Genomic DNA, 26,879 nt, shown 5'->3' with positions numbered 1-26,879 from the left:
AGATATGACTAATATATTAATTTCCATTAGAACTGAAGGTTGTTTTATAAAGTGAGGGAAGGGTTCAAATGAATTCTTTTTTATGCTTTATCTATTTCAATATTCCATTAAAATTTTTTCCCTCTCTTGAGACCCTTCTTCATCCATTGAGAAAACAAGGAATATATCAATGATATATGTGAATTCAGTTCAAATAAATTATTTTTTTTAAAACTTTAATTTTGTTTGATCCATTTACTCTGCATAATATAGCACAGATTATTTTAAAATAGATTTTATTGATGCCTTTTTGTCTTTACATCATCATTATTTAACATAAGCATAGTTTGAAAAGCTTTAGTGAGTTTTCTGTTTCCTTAGAGTGAACTCTTATTCTCTAATATTATTGTGGAAAACTTTAATCTCAGACTCCCCTACATAGCCCTGGAATTTTTCTAGAAGTATTTTATTCTGGGATATCAGCAGATCCCATCCATTCCTTTAGTAGTTATTGAGTCTCTGAGATCACAGAACAACAAATTTTAGAAATAAGAAAAAAAATCTAGTCTAACAATTTCATTGTCCAGATGAGGAAACTAAGATGGGAGAGACAAAGTGAGTTGTCCAGAGTTGTACAGGTAGCTTACCAAGTGCAATTACACTGTGAGTATTACAATAGATAAGACACAGTTTCCACAGAGGAGGGGAAGGGGAGAAAAAATAGCAGGGAATATGTGATGTATCATAAAAAAATCAAAAGCTAACATTGAAGGGAAAATAATTCCTGTAGTTTCTCAGGAAGAAGATAGCTTATAGTACAATGTGTGAAGAGGCAAAAGGAGGGAATGCAAAAAGGAAGAGGGGAAAGAAACCTTGTTTCAATTGTGGGAAGGGGCTAATATTGATGAATTCTCCTGTAGGAGAAGAGAGATATTCTATAAAGGGAAATAAGAACCTTCCAATTGGGTGGAATAGAGAGAAATAAGGTGAAGAACTTATAGGAATCTATGAATTCTTTTTCTGTATTTTATTTTCATTATTTCTGTGTTTCCCCTATGACCTGTATAATATATGCAGGCTCATATTTACTTGAGCCTTGGCCAGCTATAAACATGTTTACTTAACCTGAGCTGATGATATTTATCAGTATTTGACATTTATTGATATTTAGTCTATTAGCTGGACCACTATCTGCTTAATTAAGCCTGAAAGCCTGATTTTCTATTTCCTAAAAATCAGGAGATTTGGGGGCAACAGAAGCCTTCAATTCCAATCTCTCCAAAAAGCAACAACCAATTAGATACCTCCCTCTCCCCTTCTCAATGCTCTCTTACTTGTGATGTAATCTCTTGTATAAAAGCTATGTATTTTACTACTTCTTTAGCCTTCCTCTCACAAGCTTTCTCTTTCTTATCTTGTGATGGGACGTCTCATCCTCCAGAGGTTTTCAATAAACAACTTTTCTGCTTTTTTTTGCTGAATGATCTCTGAGTAATCATTTTGGGTAAGGGTCTTCTACATTTCTCACACAATGGATATCATCTGCAGAGATTCAGTATTTAGAAAAACCACTCATCTATCTCAGGAAAAGGGGGGAAGTAAATGGCAGAAGACTGAGAGAGCATGGATCCAGGGAAGAGATGCTGAAGTAAATCAGGAAAAATGACCAAGGAAGGGCAACAGTAAGTAGCAACGATCACAATGAGAGAAATGGAGATAACAGAAATGAGTGAGAGCCAGGACCTGGGGTATATCTGTGATTTGCAAGTAGGAAGAGAAAGATTAGCCAGAGAAGAACATAACAGTAGGATGCCTCAGAGAGCAAGGAAGAGAACTAGGAGGGTCCATTGTCATGGAAACCAAAGGGAGAAGAAGGTATTAAGAAGGAAGATGAGATCCTGAAGAAAGACAACGAAGATTAAGGCTGAGAAAAAGACATAGGCGGTTCATGACAAGGTTGAAACAGCAGTGAATTTACAAGGTATAGAATTATAGAATTAGAATTAGAAGGATCCCTAGATTATTTTACAAATGAGGAAACTGAAGGCAGACTTGTTCAAAGTCATAGAGGGAAAAGACAAAGTGTTCAAATCCCATCCTTTAACCTCAAATTCAGCATACTTTCCATTGTATAATGCTTATATGTTACTGAGACAAAGACTTAGGTTGAATCCTGCCTCTGTCACCTACTTAACATAAGTTATCTAAATGAATCATTTCGTCTTTATGAAGCTGAATTTCCTCATTTACAAAATGAAGTTCAATGAGATGAATTATAAGGTCTCTTCGAGCTCTAATATTTTATAATTTGATATTTAAGAAGCCATTGGTCCCAGAAAAGAGATAAGGAAATACAGTTTCCGGTGTTACCCATAGGACTCTGGCATTGGGATGTTGCATATGCTATTAGATAGACACCGTTACTAGATAGGTCGGTTTTGTGGAGCAGTTTTCTTGAGAATTTCCCTTCCAGTTTCCCAAAGTCAAAGGGGGAAGCTGGTAAAATCACAAAGTTATAAGTTTAAAAAAGAATTTGTTTTGTCTTGTTTTTAACACTTCATTATACAGCCTAATCAGTAAAATGATCTTCCCAGCTCAACCACCAATCATCTGCATCTCTTGTTATAATGTATAGATTGGATTAAATAGGTACCATAGTTTAGCTTCTTCCAACTTCAAATTACATAATTTAGAGATAGGAAATGCTCCAAACACATTTCTCTTCCTCCTTTCCTTTCCCCCATTCTATTCCCCATACTTCTGAGTTGCCATCAATTTAAAAGGATAGAGGCAGAAAAGCTTACTTAGGTACTGAAGACTTGTAGGTCACCCATCATTCAGCTTTCAATATCCTGCTAGGGCTTTTGATTGTATAAAAGGCAATTTTTTTTTGTAGTAGAAAAGTCCTTGGGTTTGGAGTCAGATAATGGAAATTTGGATTATGTCTTGGTTGCTTTTTAATTGTGTGAACTTCAGTTAAGTCATTTAACCTATCATGACCTCAGTAACCCTATCTGTAAGATAAGGGAGATAAACTTTAAGGTCCTTTTAAGTTTTGAATTCTATGATCCTAAGATATAGCTGTTTTTGAGTAGAAAGGTCATGTAACCAAGGAGAAAGATTAGTTAGCCAGCTAGCATCCCTAACCACAATCAACTGCTTGGACAATATCTGCCTTTATCTATAAAAAAGACTAAGGGAAGAAAAGAATAGTGGAATCTGCTTGGGTTATGTGCTCATTACAAAATAACAACAGACTCTGAGAACTAGAAAGAAACTAATATTTATTAAGCACTATGTGTTTATATATGCTATACTGTATATATTATCTCATTTGATCCTGAAAACAACCCTGGAGGCAGGTAATGGCTATTGTTATCCCCAGTTTATACTTGAGGAAACTTAAGTGATTCCATGAAGATCTTACAACTAACTAATAAGTGTCTGAGACCACATTTGAACTTAGGTCTTCCCAATTCTAGGCCCACCCCTCAATTCACTGTACCATATAGCTGGCTCTAGGCAAGGGCCTCAGAAACCATTTAGTCTCTCTTAATACCTAAACAGAAATCAATTCTGAAGTTTTACCTTACACCAATAAAATGAGAAAATGACTAAAGATAGAAATAGTCAGTGCTAGACAGATTACAGAAAGATAAGCCTTTGACTATGTTGATGAAGGTATGAGTTGATCCAATCATCCTGGAAAACAATTTATCTCTTCTTTGTCTATGTTTCTCCTGCCTTGTTGCTATTACTAGCATTTCTAGGCAATGTTAAATAATAATGGAAAGAGAACACGTACTTATTTTATTCTTGTACTTATTGGAAAATCTACTTTTTGCACATTAGCTTTTAGTTTAATATATATATCTATATATATATCTACACACACACACACACCACATTGCTTTTCAAATGATGCCTTAAAAGATATGCTTTGTAGGGTTTTTTTGTTGTTGTTTTTTTTTTTAGCATAATTTAGTGCTATATTTTTTCTTTTTTTATTATTATACCTTTTTATTGACAGAACAAATGCACGGATAATTTTTCAACATTTACCCTTGCAATCACTTCTGTTCCAACTTTTTCCTTTTTCCTTCCTTCCCTCTACCCCTTCCCCTATATGGCAGGTAGTCTCGTACATGTTAAACATGTTAAAGTATATCTTAAATATAATATATGTGTACATATTTATACAGTTCTCTTGTTGCACAAGAAAAGTCAGATTTAGATAGGAAAAAATAACCTGGGAAGAAAAACAAAAATGCAAGCAGTCCACACTCATTTCCCAGTGATTTTTTGCTGGGTGTAGTTGGTTCTATTCATCATTGATCAACTGGAACAGAATTGGATCCTCTCATTGCCAAAGATAGCCATATCCATCAGAATTGATCCTTATATAATATTACTGTTGAAGTGTATAACAATCTCCTGGTTCTGTTCATTTCACTTAGCATCAGTTCATGTAAGTCTCTCCAGGCCTTTCTGAAACCATCCTGCTGATCATTTCTTACAGAACAATAATATTCCATAACATTCATATACCACAATTTGTTCAGCTATTCTCCAATTGATGGGTACCCATTCAATTTCCAGTTTCTAGCCACTACAAAAAGGGCTGCCACAAACATTTTTGCACATATAGGTCCCTTTCCCTTCTTTAATATCTCTTTGGGGGATATAAGCCCAGTAGAAACACTGCTGGATCAAAGGGTATGCACAGTTTGATAACTTTTTGAGCATAGTTCCAAATTGCTCTCCAGAATGATTAGATCCGTTCACAACTCCACCAACAATGTATCAGTGTCCCAGTTTTCCCACATCCCCTCCAACATTCATCATTATCTTTTCCTGTCATCTTAGCCAATCTGGCAGGTATGTAGTAGTATTTCAGTGTTGTCTTAATTTGCATTTCTCTGATCAATAATGATTTGGAGCACCTTTTCATATGAGTAGAAATAAAAAAGAAATCTTAAATAATCCAAATTCAGAAAATGATCAAACCATAAAGGAACTACCAAAAGAAGGAGAAACAAAGGCTGTTCAAGATAAATTTGTGGGTAAAGTATTAAAAATATTTTTAAATGATTATTACCTAGGCAACACAAATAATAATTTTTCTCATTCATTGGGATAGAAAATACTCTACCAAATTCCTTTTTATAAGATAATTATAGTCTTACTATCCAACCCATGGAAATATAAAGCAGAGAAAAGGAATTATAGGTAAGTAACAGTAACATTGATTTTAAAAATTTAAATAAACTTCTAACAAGAAGACCATGATTTTGTATTTCAAAATTTATTTTCTATGACCAAGTTGAATTTTACTAGAAATTCAAGAATGGTTTGGAATTCGAGAAACAATTGATGTTAATTTTATTAATCATATTAAAAGTAAACCATAGACTAACATGATTATTAGTTTTAGAAAAATCCTTTGGAAAAAATATAGCACTACGGACCCACACTTAACACCATACATCAAGATAAGATCAAAATAGGTTCATGATTTAGGCATAAAGAATGAGATTATAAATAAATTAGAAGAATATAGGATAGTTTACCCCTCAGACTTGTGGAGGAGGAAGGAATTTGTGCCTAAAGAAGAACTAGAGATCATTATTGATCACAAAATAGAAAATTTTGATTACATCAAGTTTAAAAGTTTTTGTACAAACAAAACTAATGCAGACAAGATTAGAAGGGAAGCAATAAACTGGGAAAACATTTTTACAGTTAAAGGTTCTGATAAAGGCCTAATTTCCAAAATATATAGAGAATTTCTAATTTATAATAAATCAAGCCATTCTCCAATTGATAAATGATCAAAGGATATGAATAGACAATTTTCAGATGATTTAGCCCAATTCCACTCTAGGTCATGTCCTATTAAGAAGTTGGGTTTTTTTTGTTTTTTTTTTTTTTTTTAATAGAGCTTCAAACTGACTTTCTACAGTTTTGCTAATACTTACCTAATGACTTCAAATTACTACTCTATACTCTTTGAGTATTGTTATTCAAAGGCTATAAATCCATTTTCCCACAACACATCTCTCAATATCATGAAGAACATTGTCAAATGTGTTACTAGAATTAAAAATGGCATTGCTCCAATATACAACTCCAATAACTCATTCAAAAGAAGGAAGTGAGATTAGCTGACCATAATTTGATTGTTAATCACCACTTTCACTCTGAAGTATTAAAAAGAAAGTTTTCCTTAGAAGAAAATTCCTTCAGACAAATAGGAGACTTTGTGATATACATTTTTGTGCACAGCCAATGCATGGGTTTGTTTTGCCTTGTCATAAAAAATTAATGAATTTCTAAATGGAGAGAGGAATTTAGGATGGAGAGGAGACAAAGTAATGCAAGAAAGGAAGGAAGAAAGAGAGGGGGAAAAAAGAAGAAAGAAAGAAGGAACGAAGGAAGGAAGAGGGAGAGAAGAAAAGGGATAAGATTGCAGAGAGAAACTAGGAAGCTGCCTAAGCTTTCCCCAGTTTCCCTCCAGAAACAAAATTAAATCAAACCTCTAAATCAATACTAGAGTGACAGTACAAAAATTTGGAATGAGGCAATTTTCTAGCTTAAGATAACATAGGATTTCAGGAAAAGTCTTTCTCACTTGGGGGAGTGCACCCAGCATGGGTGTGATGAGGGGAATCTAGCAGGAGGCTCTAGGCCATGGTAAAGTTGAGCAGCTGAGGCCCCTTAGTCCTGGCTAAGTTAGCCAGTGGCTTAGAAGACCAGCTGTGAGATGTCCAGTCCCAGTGTTGAAAGCAAATGGCAAACCCTTGAACCATTGCACAACAGGTTAGGCCATCCTAACACAGTGGGAAAGCTTCCAGCACTTCTGGCCCCAGAGTTGGTAAGCCAGTGAGAGGTCCCTGTCCTCCTGCAAAAGAAGCTTGTTACAGTGTTCCCCATACCTAGGAGCAAAGTTCAATTTTTTTAAATGAGCAAAAAAGCAAAGAGAACCCTGCTCATAGAAAGCTACTATGATAACTGAGAAGATCAGAACACCAACTCAGAAAAGGGCAGCAGTGGCAAATTGCCTATATGGGAAGCTTCAAAGGGGAATATGAGTTGGTCTCAGGCTCAAAAACTTCTCTTGGAAGAGTTCAAAAAAAGATTTTAAAAATAAAATAAAAGAAGTAGAAAAAATGGAGGAAAGAAATGAAATAGGAGAATTATGGGGGTGGTAGTCAACAGCTTGGAAAAGGAAGCACAAAAATATATTGAAGAAAACAACTCCTTGAAAAATAGAATTGGCAAAATCAGGGGAAAATCCACTGAACAAAATCATTCCTTAAAAAGGAGAATTGGCCAAATGGAAAAAGAGATAAAAAAGCTAAATAAAGAAAATAACTCATTGCAAATTAGAATTGCATAAGTGGAGGTTAATGACTCATTGAGAAATCAAGAATCAGTCAGACAAAAAAAAATTTTTTTAATGAAAAAAAAAAAGAAGAAAATGTAAAGTATTTCACTGGAAAAACAATCTATGAAATGGATACATTTAAGAATTATTAGATTACCTGAATGCCATGATGAGAGAGAGAGAGAGAGAGAGAGAGAGAAAGCGAGAGAGAGAGAGAGAGAGAGAGAGAGAGAGAGAGAGAGAGAGAGAGAGAGAGAAAGGAAGGAACCTGGACATCTTTCAAAAAATCATAAAGGAAAACTGCTAATATCCTAGAGCCCCAGGATAAAATAGTTATTGAAAGAATCCACTGATCAACTTCTAAAGGGACTCCCAAATGAAAACTCCAAAAAATATTGTAGCAGAATTCCATAATTATAAGGTCAAAGAGAAAATATTGCAAGCAGTCAGAAAGAAACAATTCAAATATCGAGGAGCCATAATTAAGACTTCCCAGTACTTAGCAGCTTCCACATTAAAGGATTCAGAGGGCCTAGAATATGATATTCTAGAGGCAAAGACGCTTGGACTACAACCAAGAATCAGCTACCCAGCAAAATTGAATATATAATATTTCAGGGGAAAGATGAATATACAATGAAATAGAAGATTTTCAATCATTTCTGATGAAAAGTCCAGAGCTAACCAGAAAATTTGATATTTAAATACAAAACTTAAGAGAAGCATAAAAAGGTAAACAAGAAAGAAAGAAAAGAAAATCTATGATTTACTGTTTATATCCCTACACAAGAAAATGATACTTGAGAGCTGTTTCTTTCTTAGGGCAGTTAAAAGGGGTATTCGTAGATAGAGGGGGTTGGTAAAATTTGATTTTGATGTGATAATATAAAAGAGAAGTTAAAAGGTGGTAGAAGAGGAAAGGGAATGTTAAATGGGATAACTTATATCATGTGAAGAGATACATAAATTATTACAGTAGGGAGAAAGAAGGAGGGTAGGAGGTTTGTGAGCATTGTTTGAATCTTAATATCATCATATTTTTTCTCAAATAGGAGATAATATACAAATTTAGTTGGCTATAGAAATTTATCTTACCCTAGAGGGAAATAGGAGGGAAAAGGAGAAAGAAAGGGAATGAAAGAAGTCTGATAGAAGGGATGGCTGAAGTAGCAGGGGAAGAGGGTAATAAAAGGGTGGAGAACTGATAGAAGGGAGGAAAGATTAAGAGAAACAAATAGAAAAGTGGATTAAAAACGATAATGTCAAGATATATTGTTTACAAGAAATACATTTGAAGTAGAAAAATACCCACAGAATAAAGACAAAAGGCTAGAGCAGAATATATTGTGCTTTGGTTAAAATAAAAAAGGCAGAGGTAGTGATCCTGATGTCAGACCAAGCAAAAGCAAAAAAAAAAAAAAAAGAACTAACTAAAAGAGATAAGAAAGGAAATTTCATCTTGCTAAAGGGTTCCATAGAAATGAAGCTATATCAATACTAAACATATGTGGACTAAGTGGTATAGCATCCAAATTCTTAAGAAGTTAAGTAAGTTATAGGAAGAAATAAAAAATAAAACCAAATGAATGGGGGATCTCAATCTCCCTCTTTCAGAACTAGATAAATTGAATCACAAAATAAACAAGAAATAAATTAGAAGGAAGATAAGGAGGCAAATAGAATTTTAGAAAGCTTAGACATAATAGAACTTTGGAGAAAATGAATGGATATAGAAGGGAATATACCTTTTCCTCAGCAGTAACGGCACTTACATAAAATAGACCATATGTTAGGGCATGAAAACCTCAAATCAAATGCAGGAAAGCAGAAATACTAAATGCATCCTTTTCAGATCATGATGAAATAATAATTACATATAAAACGGGTCATGGAAAAATAGACAAAAATTAATTGGAAGTAAATAATCTAATCCCAAAGAATAAGTAACTAAAAAACAAATCATAGAAACAATCAATAATTTCATCCAAGAGAATGATAATAATGAGATGATATACCAAAATGTATGAGATGCAGCCAAAGTAGTCCTTAGGAGAAATTTTATATCTCTAAGTGCTTACATGAATATAATGAGAAAGAGATCAATTGGACATGCAAACTAGGTCAAAATGGGTTCAGGATTAAGGTTGGCCTATTAGTTGGCCTATTAGATCTTTGGTGAAAGGAGGAATTTATGGCCAAAAAGAACCACAGAGCATTATGAAATGAAAAATGAATAATTTTGACTACATTAAATTAAAAAGGGGTTGCACAAACAAAACCAATGCAACCAAGATTAGAAGGGAAACAGAAAGCTGGGAAACAATTTTATAGATAGTGTTTCTGATAATGACTTTACTAAAATATACAGAGAACTGAGTCAAATTTATAAATTCCCTAGTTAATAGGTGGTCAAAGGATATGAATAGAAAATTTTCAAATGAAGAATTTAAGCCATTATAGTCATATGAAAAAATTAAATTAAATTTTAACAACTTAAATTAAAACAACTCTGTGGTATAACTTCACACCTATCAGATTGGCTAAAATGGCAGGTAAAGATGATAAATGTCGGAGAAGATGTAGGAAAACTGGAACACCAATGCTAGAAATATGTGCATTCCCTTAAAGTAGACCAAAATAAAAAATGAGGAGCTAAAGGCATTGTGAAAGGAAGGCTGGTAGTTCATAATCAAGGCTCATCTCTGTATTTATGCATGGAATGCAAAAGACACTTAGGACCTGGACCTAGACTTGGGAGATCTTGCTAAAGAGTGTCTTGAACACTAGAGGGTGATTTAACCAGAGATTTCAATCTAAGTAGCTCTTCCAGTCCTATCCTAGAAGGAACAGGAGACATCTAAATAACTCTCTGGGACATATGTGCTTTTCCAGCCTCTTATATACCTGAATCTTTCTCTTAGTGTCAAATGTAAACCAGATGCTTCTGTGGATGAGACCATTAGAAATTATATCCTGCATACTTTTAGAGACTGTTTTGTTCAGTCTCACATCAGCTTTCTCTTCTCTTTATTTTAGAGTCAAAGCCCAAGAAAAAATGTGGAGGGAATTGTATCACTTCTGCAATAATCATCTACCTAGTGCTGTTTACAGCAGGTGTGGGATTTCTGGCAATACAAGGTAACTATTTTTCTTGGAAACAAGCTCTGTATACTAAAGAATGATGTTTGGTGTGGCATATGTTTCTGTTAATCTAAGAGATTTCTTATTGTCCAAGTCACTGGGTAAACAGAAGAAATCAATATGGTTTCAGGAGTTAGAAAAAAATAAGTGTGTATACGTGTGTGTGTGTGTGTGTGTGTGTGTGTGTGTGTGTGTGTGTGTACTGTACTTCTTTAATTTGAATTATTTAACCAAATATAAAGGCTTTTTTAGACTAATCATTTCAAGGGATCATCCAATTCCATCTCAATTCTGGTGGATGATAGAAAATTAGCTAAATAGAAAATTCATTAATCATTAAATTGGAGCCACCTACTTTGAAATTTGGGACCAGTTCAGACAATGACTAGACAGATCATAGGATCCTTATATATTTTTATAAAACATTAGTTTAAACAAATGAATGATGTGAATGGAAGTGAAAAGGAAATTTAGGGCAAATAATTTTCAAGTATTTTATAAGAAATATTTATTTGCTAATTACAAATAGCAATTCCCTCTAAGGCTTCTATCTTTGTTAATTTAGTTGGGATTACTGTATGTTCTTGAAGATTACACTTTTATGTTTCTTTAAAAATTCTTCTACTATTCAAATTCTTTAATAATTTATATAGGCCAGCTATAACTATAATCCAGGTATATTCCTGAATTAACATGTTGTTAGTGTACCCATTGATATAATTGCAAAATCTACCCATTTCAAAAGCCAGGGATTTCCAACTTTTGTTTGTTTGTTGAGGAGTGAGTTTGAGGTATTAATGGGTTCTTCTCAAACATCAAGATTAAATAGGGAATTGGGAAGAGGTCCTGATAATGAAGCCATTATGGTGGGAAGCTGATAGCATTCCAGCTGAAATCAGTACAAGTAACAGATATCATGCATGAGCAATGATAAGTATGGTACAGTAAAAAGCTATCCACTAACCCTCCCCCAGGGTTTGCTTCTTGACATGCTAGAGAGTCATAAAGGAAGGACTGGGAAGGCTAATGAAAACTTTTAACAGTCTTCAGTTATCCATGATGGACTTGGATGTGGTCTCCATTCTAAGAAAATTGGTTCTACATTTTAAGTCCAAAGGACTAGGTCAGGTGAGGGAAATCAAACTGTGGTCATGTAAGAATGCCATTTAAACAGTCATCCCTAGGACTTGTCATATTAATATGACTCCTGGCTTAGGGAACTGTTCTCTTAACTGGAAAACTTGATAATGATTTAGACACAGCATGAGCAAAAATGAGGTGGCCTTGCCAACGATATTTGAAAAAGAAAGAAGAGATTCATATGCACACAATCAGCTTATAAATGCCTCACTAAGGTCAAGGTGAAGGAGGATCAAATTCACCGTCCCAATAAACCACCCTTTTATAATTTATTTTCTTCTTTGTGTCTAGCTCTTAGCAAACAAAACACTTCTGTGGTCTCGATTTCCATAAATTTAAAATAAAGGGAGATTGGAGCTATAAAATGCATTATAATTTTAGCCTCAATGATCCTTTGATTTGGAAATTAGGATGGCCATAGTGTTGATTTACCCTAGGTCTTCCATCCTCCTAGGGAAATATGAAAATATGAAAGTCATACATTAATGTGATGAATTAATATTAAGGTTCTATAAGAAGCATATATTTGTAGTTTTAAGTCTACAGAAGGAAGTGACTTCCCAGAGATCTTGGCTGCTAACACTCGAGAGTCTGGTCATTCCCAATGGAACACTGGAATCCTCCCTGGACCAATCAAGTCCATCCTTCTCCTCTATGCTGTCCAGCCAGTCACCTCTCAGCATCAAGAAAGAGAGTCAGTGGTTTCTAGAAATTGAAAAGGGGATCACTGAGGTGCAGGCTAGTCAGAAAGAATTACGTGGAAGGATAGATAACATTACTATGAACTCAGGTAAGTGGCATATCTTTTTCTAACTCTTTCTCTGATCCCTTTCACCTTTTTCAAAATGACTACTCAAAGAAGAAAGGGAAAGAAGCAAATCCTTTATTTATATTGATAAATCTGTTTCATCCTGGGAACACTGAACATAGAAAGATGTATTAATCTGCTGGAAAATCATCTTCCTATGACTAAGGAGAACTGAGTGAAATGGATTCCTGGATTCATCCTTAATTCCTCATGTATCTTTGGAGTGGGCAAGCATTTTAGACACCTTGGACCTTAGTTTCAGTACTGTTATAACAAAGGAGAATAATGTCTGCCTTTTCTCTTTTTGGCCCCTTCCTAGGGTTGAAATGAGGCTAAAACAAGATGAAAGCCAGATTCTGGTCCTCTCTAGAAAGGGGATCATTTCATGGATACATATAATAGAAAGAGTATAAAAGAGGAAGTAACTCCAAGGGCTTAATATTTTCCATCTTTTATTCATTAAATCATTATTAAATATCTACTATGTACAACATACTGAGAATTTTTTTTAAAAAAAGGAAGCAGATATAGCTGCAGAATTTACCTTTGAGGAACTTACATTTGAATGTTACATTATATAAAACTGACTACAACTGCTTAAAGACGAGGTAAGATATATTTCCCCTTACTCCAGAGTCCTATACAAAGCAAGCCTGATTATAGTAACCAAAAAAAAAAAAAAAATAGGGGCATGAATCTATAAATTCAAAAGAAGAAGGTAAACTTTGACTTTATTTGCCAAATTCCTTAATCCTAGGATGAGTCATTCTTGATACTTGAATGAAAGTTCTAGAATCAACAAAAAAAAATCTCTGTGTCTATGTGGAGTAATCTTAGGAAACCTATCACTCTGAGAAATACTCTTGGTTAAAAATACAAAATGGCTAAAATTTCTAAGGGACATAAGTTATTAAGAGAGGCTAGGGATATTTGGGGCATATGTCTGAGCTTTCAGAATGATGTCTATACAATTCCAAAGGACTTATGATGAAAAATGCTATCCACTCCAGAGAGAGAACTGATGAACTAAGTTTCAATTGAAATATATTTTTCTTACATTTTATTTTTCTTGCTTTTTTGTGACATGACTACTATTAAATGATTTTATATGATTTCATATATATATTTGATATTTTGTTTACCTTCTTGGTGAGTAGGGAAGGGCTTAAAGGAAGGAGCAAATTTGGAACTGAGAATTTTAAATAGTTTTTTTTTTTCAAAAAAGAAAATGATGTATGTAAGAACAACCCAAACCTTTTTATGGTTCCCTATTCAGAACCAGAATTTGGAGCTATAAAGACTATAGGACTGAGCTAAAGGGACAGTTTTGCTAGTCTTATTACATGGAGAAATCAGATATAGTTACCAAATACCATAAATCTCACAGATGCTATTTCCTGCAGGTTTGGACCATCAGCACCTTTTGCACTGACATCAACAAAGTCATCTAAACTAATGATGTTTATTCTTGGTTTTCTTAAGACTCTGTAGTTCAGAGTCCTGAATGATACATTATCCTTCCATAAAGACACAGAGGTCAATTCTATGTGAATCCAGAATGTCTGAATAGAAATTAAGAAATTTAGATCTGTAGGTTTCAGAGAGAGGATGAGGAGAAACTCTTTTCCCTTCCAAGCCAGAAACTCTCACTAAAAATATCCTTTCTCTTAACTTTGAAGATCCTAGGGATCTTTGCCCTACAAGGAAAAGTGTCTTAACTCTTCCTTCTCATGAAAATAAGTTTACTACATAAATTCGAACAAAAGAGTTGCAAAAAAAGTTTTTTAAAATTTATTACTACTCATACAGCTCTTTAGTCTACACACCAAACATTTCTTCCTAGGTGGATAGTACAATAGGAAAAAAATGCAAAATATAAACAAAAAAAATTTGATTGAGCAAACAAAATAATGTCTCTTCACTTAGAGTGTTTTGACCACCCACAATGAGAACACTCTTCAAAAATATATTCAGTACAGACAAGAGATTATATGTGCCTAGGATCCAAACTTAACAGAAGAATGTGTTCTTGGGCAGTGTGGTGTCCCTATGTATCTCTCTGAAAGGCTGAGATCTTTTTTAGCTTAGGCAAAGCTGAGCTCTGTGGAAGAGGTATCCAAAATGATACAGAACAGACTGTAACATATAAAACTTTCTGTTTCAGGGTTTCGAGGAAGCAAAGGTGATCCAGGTTCTCCAGGTAGGTCTACTCTTATTTCCCCTACTCCTTCATAAACTTCATAAGGTTATGTTGGAACCTCTCTTTTGAAATTTCACAAAATATAGCCCAATCTAGTCTTATTTCCCTAGGGGACTCCTCTACATTAAACATCTCAGCAACATGCCTTGTATTTTCTTCCCTCTTTGCCTTTGTCTGTACTTTCCCCCCTGTTGGGAGGGGGCTGTCTACCTCCCCTCTTGCACCAAATAATCTCCACATATCTTCCAAGGTCAAGTCCGAAGCTTCATCTCTTCTATCCCGATCATCAATAGCCCATCTCTTCTTCCTCTGAATTCCTGTTGCATGTACTATCTGTGCTATTCATTTAATACATAGCATACCTTGCCTTCTATTTTCAAAGATGTCTTATCTTTCTTGTTAGATTGCAATATCCTCGAGGGGAGGGACTGTATCTTATTCATCTTTGTGTCCTCCAGAGGACCTTGCATATAGTAGCTATTCAATAAAATCAACAATAAATAACTCTTGATTTGGTTGACATTCAATTCTAGGAATAAATAGATGAAACTTTCTGAAGGCAAGAATCTTTGGATCCATTATTTATTAAGTGACTCCAATATGTATTGTGTACTGTCTAGACAATAGCAAATCATTGTGAAGAGAGGAAATTTTGAGTACTTCCAATATTGTGGGTGCTTTTCCAAGAACCATCAGAAGTCCAAACATCTGTTCCCAGCCTATCTTATTAATTCTTTAAAAGTTCTCCTCCCAACTTCCAGGTACAGAATTCCAAGCCACAGATTTATTGTTTTTCCCGAACATCCCTGGATGCAATGTCATCCTTAGAATATGGTAAAAAGGTTCTGAACCCCTGCTTTCTTTCACCTTATGCTAGATGCCAGTGGTTCAAGGAAGACAGTTGGTAAGAGAGACAGAGCTCTACAAGTTAGTGCTAATGATAATAATATCAATGATGATGATTATATCCAAATATAACAAAAAATTACATACAATTAGTCCTTAAATTCTCCCATGACCAGACTAAGCCTTAGGCCTGCTCCTTTCCCTTTCCTTAAATTCTTTAGACTTCCTTGTCACTTTATCCTTCAACATTTTCCTTGTTGGGGCAGCTAGTGGTGCAGTGGATCCCAGAGCATCAGGCCTGAAGTTCAAATCTGTGATACTTATCACATCCTAGCTGTGTGACCCTGGGCAAGTCACTTAATCCCAATTGCCTCAGCAAAAAAAAAAAAAAACCACAAACAACAACAAACCATTTTCCTTGTTAGTACTATTTCTTGAAAACAGATAATATCTATAATACAATAAGTCTACAGTACTAATAACTAACATTTATATAATGTTTTAAGGTTTGCAAAGTACTTTACAGGTTATTTCATTATATCATCACAACTATCCTGTGAAAGAAGTATTATTATTATTATATATTTTTATCATTCCCATTTTACAGAGGAGGGAATTAAGGCACCAGAGAGATTAAGTAATTTTCCAGGATCACACAGCTAGATACAGGTTTCTCTAGTTCCAAGTCCAGCATTAATGCTGCCTAGCAGTCAATCCCAGGGATTTCTAACTAGAAGTTGAGGTCTGGGGCAAAAATCACAGAATCACGACTTCTCCGGCTCTTACTTGAAAAGTTTGGCCAGAGAATCTAAGCCACCATACCCACACATACCACAGCCACCCATGAAAGAAAGGGGAAGCTACTTCAGATTTATTTACATTGGAAAGCAGCTCTGGGAACTAGGGGCAATTTCCCTATGGCACTGAAACTATTCAGAACCTTTTACTTTCCCTAGAACCACCATGGCATGCAAGTAAGTGAATGCTAATTAGCTAACTCAGAACTTGTCTTGTAATTTAGACAGAAGGAACAAGCCATTGAATTCTGCTTCTTCGGAGAATGCTTAAGAAAGATGGATTCTAGATCAACACTTCTCAAAGTATAGTCTGAAGATCCATGAGGTCAAAACTATTTTCATAAAAATAATCAAATGTTTTCATTTCTAACAGAGTATATATATCAATGGATATAATCCACATAAACAAAAAATCTTTGGAGGATTCTTAATAACTTTAGGAATATAAACATTCTAAGACCAAAACGTTAGAGAATTACTGTCTTGGAGGAACTGAGAACAGTATTCTTCCCTTGAGTGTTTAGAAAACAAGAACCACCCTGTGATAACATGTACCAAGATCCATGTGACTCCCTTTTTATTATTTAAGTAATTAAGGTTAAGAAAGCTTAAGATATTGGGAGAGATCTCTGTACTAGATGTCTAGGAACAAACTCCAAGTTTCAACAAATCACAGTGACTTTGCAATCTGTAACCCAACTCCTCTGAACCTCAGTCTCATTATTTATAAAACCGTCATGGATTAATGTGAGGGGAAAGTAAGACAGTAGCTGTGAAAACACTATAATAAAATACTCTATGAGTACATATAATATAATATAAATATAACAATAGCATGTTTCATAGAATTTTAGAGTTAAGTGAACTTAGGAGATGATTTGGTATATTTACCTTGTTTTACAATCAACTGAATTTTCCAATTTCATATAGCTAAGAACTCAGGCTAGAACCAAGCTTCCTAACTCCTAATCTATTGCTGTTTTCATAAATCAAGAAGTTATTTAGTTTTTGCACATGCTGGAACTGACATGAGAGGAATACAAAGAAGCATGGCATGGACCTCTACCCCCAAGGAATCATGGGATATCAAAAATTGTAAGATTTCTCAGAGGCTATATCTAGTCTAATTCTTATCTAAACAAGAAACTCTAAAAAAGGACTATATAGCCTTCATTTGATGTTCTCTGATGTTTACTATACATTTTTCCTTGAGGCTTCTCGGTCTAGAACATTCCTCCCTATGCCAATTCCTTTCTCCCATTGGCAACTTTCTCCTGCGACCTCCATTCAGGAGAGAATCTTCAATTTTCTTCTGGTTCTGATTCTGATTTTTTACTTGGATAACATCTCTTTTCATGGATAACTTCCCTTCCCAACTTCTTTTCTGCTCCCTTTTCTGCATCTTCTTCTTCCTTCATTAGAATATTAGTTTTTACAGGTCAAGGACTGTCCTTCTGTTTGTTTATCCCCAGTGCTTAGTATAGTTCCTGGCACACAGTAAGCACTTATTATTACTTTGCCTTAATAGCACCTTGAACATGTCATTTAAACTCCCTAGGTCTTGCTTTCCTCATCTAAAAAATTACACTTGATGGCTTCTGAAGTCTCTTTTAGCTCTAAATTCAGGATTTTTTGATGCTATAACCCTTCAGTGATGGGAAGCTGACAGCTATAATGGTTTAAAAGTTCTTTCTTATTTTAATCTGAAATCTTCCTGGCTGTAGTTTTTAACCATCACTCCTGTTTCTGCACCTTGGAATCAAGTCTGATCTCCACTTTTATTCCATATAACAGCCCTTTATCAGGAAGGAAGGAAGAAATAAAGGAAGGAAGAAAGGAAAGAAGAAAGGAAGAAAAGAAGATGGAGGGAGGGAAGGAGGGAAAAAGAGAGAAATAAAGAAGGAAGGAAGCAAGAAAGGAAGGAAGAAAAATGAAAAGAGAAAGGAAGGAAGGAAGGAGGGCAAGGAAGAAAAAATATAAACAGAGGGAGGGAGGAAGGAGGGGAGAAAAATGAAGGAAGGAAGAGAGACAAAGAAGGAAAGAAGAAGAAAAGAAAGAAGAGGAAGGAAGGAAAGAAGAAATAAAAAGAAAGGAAGGAAAGAAAAAAGAAAGAAAGGAGGAAGGAAAGAAAGAAGAGGAAAGGACAAAAAGGTGAAAAGGGGGAAAGGTGAGAAAAAAGGAAGGAAGAGTGAGAAATAAGGAAGAAAGAAAGATGAAGAGAGAGAGAAGGGTAAAGGAAAAAGGAAGAAAGAAAAGAAAGAAAGGAAGGAAGGGAAGAAGGAAGGAAGGAAGAGAAAGTAACTAAGGAAAGGAGACAAGCATTTATCAAGCACCTATTTTATGTCTGGCATTAGACTGAGCACTTTGCAAATATTATCTCACTTAACTCTCATGACAACCCTGTGGCATAGGTGTTATTGTTATCTACATTTTACAGTTGAGGAAACTGAGATAGATATAAGTTAAGTGACTTGCTCAGGGTAACACAGCTAGTGAGTTATCTGAAGCCAAATTTGAATTCATCCCTTCCTGGTTCCAGGTGCAATATTCTTTCTACCATGTCACCCTTCATCATGAATTATCTAATCCAATTCTGTCATTTTAGAGATAAGGAGCCTGAGACTCAAAGGAATGAAATGACCACAGCCACCTAGTAGGTGGCAGGGCTGAGAGCTGAATCCAGTTGCTATGATTAACTCCTAGGTCAAGGCTTGTCCTATTACAATTCTTTCCTCCAGAATAAAGATTCCCATTCTTCTGTCATTTATCCTTGTGTGGTAACTTGTCTAAAAATTACAACTATAACAAGCCCAGATGCACACATCCTTCAAGAAGACTTGATTAAGGGTCTATCATGTGCCAGGTATCCTTCTGAGTGCTGAGGATACACAGACAAAGAAGAAAACTATCTAATTCTCAATTGTCTTCTAACAGTAAAGAGAAATGAAGAGGCAGCTCACAGTCCAAAGCAGACAAATGAGTGATGTTGGTGACTGGAGTTCAGAGGAAAGAGAAATGATCAATTTGATTTCAGTTTCATAGAAAAGCTGGTATTTTAAACTTACATAAGTAATTGTCACAAGACAAGAGAATGTATCCATCATTTTTTGTTCTCTTATTGGTACTTTCCTTTTTGTCCAGGACCCCAGGGGGAAAAGGGTGATGCTGGATTACCTGGATTACCAGGTGTAAAAGGAGAAAAGGGAACCTCTGGAAGGAATGGAATTCCTGGTATGCAGCCATCTATTTTGTGCCTTTCTAATGCTGTGAGAAGTCATTCTCTTCAGGCACTAATATTTCATGATTGATTCGCCTTTCCTTTCAGGACAACCTGGACCTAAGGGATCACCAGGGAGCCAAGGAGCAGCAGGTAAACAAAAGATGGGCCTATTTAACAGAGATATAAATAAACTCTTAGAGAATACCCAACTTCATTCTTTCTGAAATGAATTTCCACAATGAACAAATAAAGGATTTTTTTTTCTGATCTCCTAGCTAGCACAAGAGAAATGTAAATAAAAGCAACCACTCTGACTGGCATTCCAGCCAATCTAATGGACTCATCTTCTCATCAGGCTCTGTGCTTTTGCACTTCTTTGCTTTTGCTCACACTGTTCACTCATCTAGGATGCTCTCTGCACTTCTAGAAACCTAGCCAAATCTTGCACATTGTTCAAGGTTAATATAAATCCAAATCTCACTATTACATGATACCTTCTTTTCTTCTTTCCCTCCAAGATAATTGGGGTTAAGTAACTTACCTAAGGTCACACAGCTAATAAGTATTAAGTGTCTGAGGCTAGATTTGAACTCAGGTCCTCCTCACTTCAGAGCTGGTGCTCTATCTACTTGCACTATCTGGCTGCCCTGTATTTTTACTTTCTCTTATTGTTTTCAGCCTACTACATTCTCTCCCTCCACTGATATCTTAATGACACTTATTTTCTGTAATTCTTACTTTCACTGACTACATGCTAACTTATAGTGTTAATCTTTTTTTCTTCCATGTGTTGATACTATAGTTTTTATATTACAAATATATCTTTTCCCCCCTATTCTGTCCAGTGAACTATCTAATAACAAAATTTAAGAAATGGAAAAATAAAAAGCTGTTTATCAATAAACATTTTGATTGTGTTTGATAAAATATAAAATAGACAGCTAGGTACCACAGTGGATAGAGCATCAGGTCTGGAGTTGGGAAGACATCGTGCTCTTACTAGCTATGCATCCCTGGGCAAGTCATTTAACCTTGTTTGCATCAGCTTGATAAATGTATAAAATGAGTTGGACATGACTGAAATAATTGAACAAGTATATACAACACACACCACACCCAAAGTCCCCCAACTCTACTAAGAGATGAGGGAGGTACATCAAGTACAAACTTGATTGTTCACTTTCATGTATGCTGTAATTTATTGGCAATTACATCTCCAAATGCTTTTTAAATTTTTGTATACACACAACATCTAACACAATGCTCATAAATATTTTTGATGACCTGAATTAGAGAATAGTGATTGAATTTCCTCTTTCTTCATATATACTAGGTATTCAAGGACCAAAGGGAATTCCAGGGGAACAAGGACCTGCTGGTAACGAATTTCCTTATGGCTATTGATATAACCTTGTAGTAAAATTAAACCAGATTCCTGCCAATCTATCTCCAAAGTTCTAGGAAAAGAGAAGGAACTAAATTGAACTAAAGCTGACTCTTTTTTACCAAGTTCCTTCTCCCCGGGCCTTTTCCTAAACTTGGTCAGTTATTGCTAGAATGTCTAGAATCTTAAGCATAGGAAAGAACCTTTGTTGTGTGGGAGGTAGGATAGAGTGGAAATAATCAAAGATACTCTCTTTTCCCTCATGTATGTGGGAAAGATATGTACCAGAAATGGAAAGGTCTCAAAGGGTTACTTCACTCTGCAGAGAAGTATCCAGTGTAAATGATATTAATAATCAGATGAGCTAAGGCTTCACTTTAGAATTTGTTCATTTTCTTGATGTCATAGCTTCCTGTTTCCAGAATACCCACTGCTATTTTATCCATGTCCCCAAGGTAAGTTTGCTCACTTGATATTCTGTGCTCAGGTATTGCAGGACCCCAGGGTGAGAAAGGCATCAAAGGGGATAATGGCTTGACAGGCCCTAGAGGTGAAGCTGGAGCTAAAGGAGATAAAGGAGACCAGGGATTCACAGGTAAGTACAATCTAGAGAATTTTTTTTTTTTATTCTTACCTGGAAGGTATATGAGAGCTGTGAGTAACAATTCGATCCAACAAACATTTATTACGCAAATATTACATGCATCACACTAGTTTAGGTTTTGAGGACAGAAGAATAAAAAAGGAACAATCTCAGACCTCATGGAATCTTGTGGGGTAGGGACAGGAGATGCATGACATATACACAAAAAAAGAAAACAGATAATTTGAAGAGAGAAAGCATCCTTATATGTAGAGGGATTCCATATATGACCAAATCCTAGCAGGAAGATAAGAATTCAGTGATATGAAATTGAGGTTGGAATACATGGAGACAAGAGGAGATAGCTGATGGAAAAGGTATGGAGGTGGGAAATAGAATGTCAACTTCTGATAACAGTGGATCAGATAACTAGGACATAATATGAAAGGCAATAATATGAAAAAGGATAGAAAAGAATATTATTAAATGCCTTAAATGGGTAATTAGCTTAGAGGCAATAGGGAACTACCAAAATTTTTTGAACAAGGAAGTGGACATGGTCTACAAATGCCTTAGGAAGATATATTAGTAGTTTTGCGGAGGATGAATCAGAGGGAAGGAAAAATTGAAATCATGTAAGAGAATTTAAAACATTTAAAATAGATTGTGAAAATCAAAAGGCAAGGGATTTTATTAGAAGTTAGAAAAGTAAAGGGATGGATAGAAGAGAGGAAATGAAAACGAGTGGAAATAAACTAAAATGGAATGGCTGAAATGTGCTGCTACATGATGTAATCATTGAGGTGGACAGACAGAGATTTAATTTTTTAATTTGTATACTATTTTCATTATTTGGATGATGATAGGAACAAAAAAGATTAAGGCAATATTGAAAAGTCCAATAAATATATAAAATGTATGCTATTTGTTGATACCTTGATAAAGGCTCATAGGGGAAAGGGAAGCTGAGATACTTTGAATACATCTTCTGAATGGATTTTCTAATTCTTTCATGAATTTTTCCACAGTAACATAACTTGAAAATGAAGTTATAATCTTTTTCATCTTATATAAGTTCAGCATTTCAGAATTAATATTTTCTTTTTTTGTATGTTCATGGGAATAATCAATTCTTTTATTTCTTAACTGATGGCTATTTTTATCACCACCTTCCAAAATAACTAAATTATCATAATGTCCTCCTTCCAATCATTCACTTATTCCCTCTGTTCTAGTTTCTCCCCTCATTTTCTACTCCCTTATAAAGTCCCTTCACCTTGCTTTTTACAACTTTTTTTAAATGTCCTACATTAGTTCATACTATTTCAATTTTCCCCTTCCTCTGATCTATCCTCCACAAAACTATCCAAATATCTTCCTAAGGTATTTCTCAGACCATGTTCATGCCCCTATTCAAAAATCTTTAATGGTCCTTTGTTACTCTAGGATAATTTTATAGACAGACAGACAGACAGACACTCCAACCAACCACTAGACTAGGTAGATATACCACTAAGTATATAGGTAGACAGATAGATAGAGAGAGACAGAGAGACAGATGATAAATAGATGGAGACACAGATAGACAGACAGATTGGACAGACAGATGAGTGGATGGATGGATGGCCAGCAAATAGCTAGAGGAAGGGAGAATCAAACATAGATTCATAAGTGATAGATGTAGAGAGGGAGATTGATACATAGATTCAGAGATGATAGATTGATAGATGATGAGTAGATAGATGATAATAGATAAATATAGATTATAGATATATATAATAGATACTAAATATGGATATAGATGTAGATGTATATGCAAAGCAGGACAAAGAAACTGATTAGGAAGATATTAAATGGGAGCTAGGCTAGTAATATAAATATCTGAACTAGGGTTGTGGATTTGTTAATCATAGAATCATATGATTATATATTGAGAATTGGAGTAGATCTTTGAGTTTATCTAGCCCAATTTCCTCATTTTACAAATGAAAACAAGTGGGCCAAAAAGACTTGACAAAAGAAGTAAAAGAGTCAAAATTGGAATCAGACCTAGTAGTGCCAAGTTCACTTTTCCATATGCAGCACTAAGGGAAGGCTGAATGGGATTTCTTTGAATTTATCTGGGGTAGAAACACCAATACTTGGCAAGTGATAGAATATGGAAAGGGAAGAAATGAAGTTGTAAGACTAATCTCCTGTATGTATAAGTTAGATATAAAATACATATATAGATTCAAAGATTAACTTTACAAATATGAAGCATGGGACAACCTGGTTTAATGGTAGTTAGTATAAGATAGATTCAAGTATGCAAACTCATTATAATCCAACAATGTGTGGGAGTCAGAAAAGTTTACATAATCCTAAACTTCTTTAACAGAAACACAGGGTCCAGAAAAAGCAAGCCTCTTTAGTGGTAGGACTATATTGAGAGTACTATGTCTAGTTCTGGAGACCATAGTTTCAAAAAATAGCAAACCAGAGTGCCTCCATGGGAGAATGAACAGAATGGTGAAGTGGACTTAAACCACACCACATAAGGCATGTCATCACGAGGATGTCACTTACCTCATTCTCTCAGCCTTAATTTTTCTCGTTTATACAAAGAGTATAATAATAGCTGTATTATCTCTCTCATAGGACTTTTGTAGGATTCAACAATGTGCATATTCCCATATATATATAAAATACTTTGCATATTTTAGAACATTTATAAATGTCTATAATTACACTAAATAGCCACTGAGATACTTTCTGTTCATAGATACAGACACTTCATACAGATACTTAATACAGTGTTGAATCTTTTGTCTAGTCATATCACACATGATTGATTCAGGTAGAGATTGAAATCTACTTTGTTAGTCCTTGATTTTTTTCTCTAGTGTTGTCATAAACTTCTATTAAACCAGGTTTCTCTTTCCTTATTTTATGTAGGTTTTTTTGTTTGTTTGTTTGTTTGTTTGTTTTTACCTATGTTGGTATTTGATATTTAACTGAGATTCTTTGTTTCTATATCATTATTGAGTATTTATCATGTAAAAACCCTAATCCTAATTACTATAAGAGCCATTTGAGTATAAAGCTCAGAAAACTGAGAATCTAATAGGGGTTAGAGGGTGGTAAAATCTCAGCTAGGAGGGGAAGTGAATAAAGTACTGAGCCTGCAGTCAGAATGAGTTCAAATCTGATTTCAGACTCAGTTACTAACTATATGACTTTGGGCAAGTTAATTAACCCCATTTTCCTCAGTTTCTCATCTATAAAATGAAATGGAGAAAGAAATAGCAGACCATTACAATCTCTTTGCCAAGAAAATCCCAAATGGAATCACAGAGAGTCAGACACAATTGATATAAATGGATTAATAACAACAACAAAAGTCTTTAAAGTTAATCTCTATTCAATACAACTATATGTGGATAATTACAAAGTAATATCCCTAAAAAGCTGGTTGTTAAACATTTATTCTTAAGTATAAGCAAGAAAGGATAGTCTGGAAAGTCATGAGAATATAGATTTTTGGAATGGAAAGGGAAAATCATTTGAGTGGAGGAAAATCATCTAAGGGAGTGAGGAGTCAGGGACTTGGGGGGAAAGCAGGGCAGGGAATTCTAAAATGAATTATTAAAGAGATTTTTGGTAAACATATAGAACAGAAAATGGTGACTACAAAGAGCTGGCTTCATCAAGAACAGATTAGGCTAGACTAAACAATTTAGGAAACAGGAGGAAACACAGAGGTCAGTTGATTTGCTGGTTGTAATTCAACTAGTTAGTAAGCTTCCAGTCATGATAGAACTCAGATGCCAGGTCTCCCCTTTCTAAGGCCTTTAACTTTGGGCTCCTAGCCAACCTAAAAACATTTCCCTGAATATCAAACAGTACTATTGCCCCATCTCTCCAGATCTGCTGTCAGAAGTCTTGTTGCTTTGTCATTTTTTTTCCTTTTTTTTTTTTTTTTTTTAAAGAAAAATTCAATGGTTTCATTTCCTCAGGAATCAGGAACTCCATCCTGAGGGCCCCCTGAGGCTTTCCTAAGATATCATCACAAGATTCTCTTACCCAATTCACCCCAGTAATTGTTATTTCTAGAAAAATGAAAATAACTTCAAATAGTATTAAACCCAGCCTAAAAGAGGGTCTCTAAGGTAAAACCTTCAACCCTGTAAAACACAGGAAACTGTGTACAAGAAAGGATAAAATCTCAGAGTTGGTAGGTACTCAAGGCCTAAATAATCTCTATGCTATCTTCTATCTCCCAATCATAGGATCCTTTGATTTGAGAACTAGAAAAGACTTTAGCAATTATTTTATCTAGCAAGGTAGATGGTTAGATGGATAAATGGATAGATAGCTAGATGGATAGATGGATGGGTGGATAGATACATAGCTTAGGTAGTTATCTTAGTTGTTTTTGAAATTTCCATGGCTTTGGTTAATGGTCCATACATAGTAACAATGATTTGTTGAGCTGGTTTCAGCTAATTTTTTACAGTAATTGCCTTCATAAATCTCTGTCCATGTTAGTTCTCAATAATGGGGTAAATTATCTGTTGCAAGGCAGAGAAAGGAAAGCTTAACTGAAGCTGAACTATTTCAAGTTCTCTTACCTTACCATCATAGAGCCAATGACCTTAAACTTCATTTCTAATCACATTTGGATTTTCTGAACAAAACACACCTAAAACCCCAAATGAAGCAGCTTATTGAAGTGTGACAAAAAGATTCCTAAAATCGACAAATTCTTTTCCATGTAAAGTTCAGAGATTTCTTCTCCTACTTTTTCACTATTCAGTGGCTGGATATTAATATTTTGATCTTTAGCTTTTACTAAAATAAGAATGTGATTTCTAAAAATGAAAATATTTTAACCCAATTTTTATAAATAACTAGAGTAAAGTTTTCAGAGTTCACATTGTGGGACTTTTATCCATAGCAAGTACTCCACTAATGTTTGTTTGCAAAGGATTTTTTAGACTATAAACTGATAAAATTGAATTGTGTAAAAACTAAACCTATGGCTCAGAAGGAGCAGAGAAAACTTCTCTGAGACAAGCTATTTTCCCCGTAGAGTCCTTATTTGGGGGTGAGTTATAAAGTGAAGACTAAAAATTAAGTGGTCTGGGAAGCTTCCCAACCCCCTCCCCATCCCTATTGATATGTACCATGTATTGTTGGCAAATAAGAATTAGAGCAAGGAATGAGAAAAGGACAGACCTAATGCAAATGAGCTTTGAATGATAATGAGTGGAAAGTTTGAAATCAAGGTGCTCTAGGAAAATAGATATGAAATAAAGAAGGAAAAACAATCATATACTTTTTTAAAATTCTCTGAATGTTTTAAGTCTTGCATTTATTCCTATCCTTTCACATCTTTGTACATGAAGTCCC

The 26,879-nt window shown here is 34.8% G+C and overlaps 1 protein-coding gene across 2 annotated transcripts in view; it reads left to right on the top strand.

Moving 5' to 3' along the window:
* The window catches only part of MARCO (macrophage receptor with collagenous structure), a 53,062-nt gene that overhangs the window by 1,017 nt on the left and 25,166 nt on the right, over positions 1-26,879 (top strand). For both annotated transcript variants that reach the window (XM_074301844.1, XM_074301845.1), the window contains exons 2-8: positions 10,403-10,504; positions 12,180-12,437; positions 14,620-14,655; positions 19,440-19,529; positions 19,624-19,668; positions 20,852-20,896; positions 21,390-21,497. In XM_074301844.1, the coding sequence (XP_074157945.1) occupies positions 10,403-10,504; positions 12,180-12,437; positions 14,620-14,655; positions 19,440-19,529; positions 19,624-19,668; positions 20,852-20,896; positions 21,390-21,497 (684 nt within the window). The remainder of the gene's footprint in view (positions 1-10,402; positions 10,505-12,179; positions 12,438-14,619; positions 14,656-19,439; positions 19,530-19,623; positions 19,669-20,851; positions 20,897-21,389; positions 21,498-26,879) is intronic.

This window comes from Sminthopsis crassicaudata, chromosome 3 (genome assembly GCF_048593235.1).
Source record: "Sminthopsis crassicaudata isolate SCR6 chromosome 3, ASM4859323v1, whole genome shotgun sequence".
Classification (NCBI taxonomy): Eukaryota; Metazoa; Chordata; class Mammalia; order Dasyuromorphia; family Dasyuridae; genus Sminthopsis; species Sminthopsis crassicaudata.
This window is presented reverse-complemented; position numbering and strand designations above follow the sequence as displayed.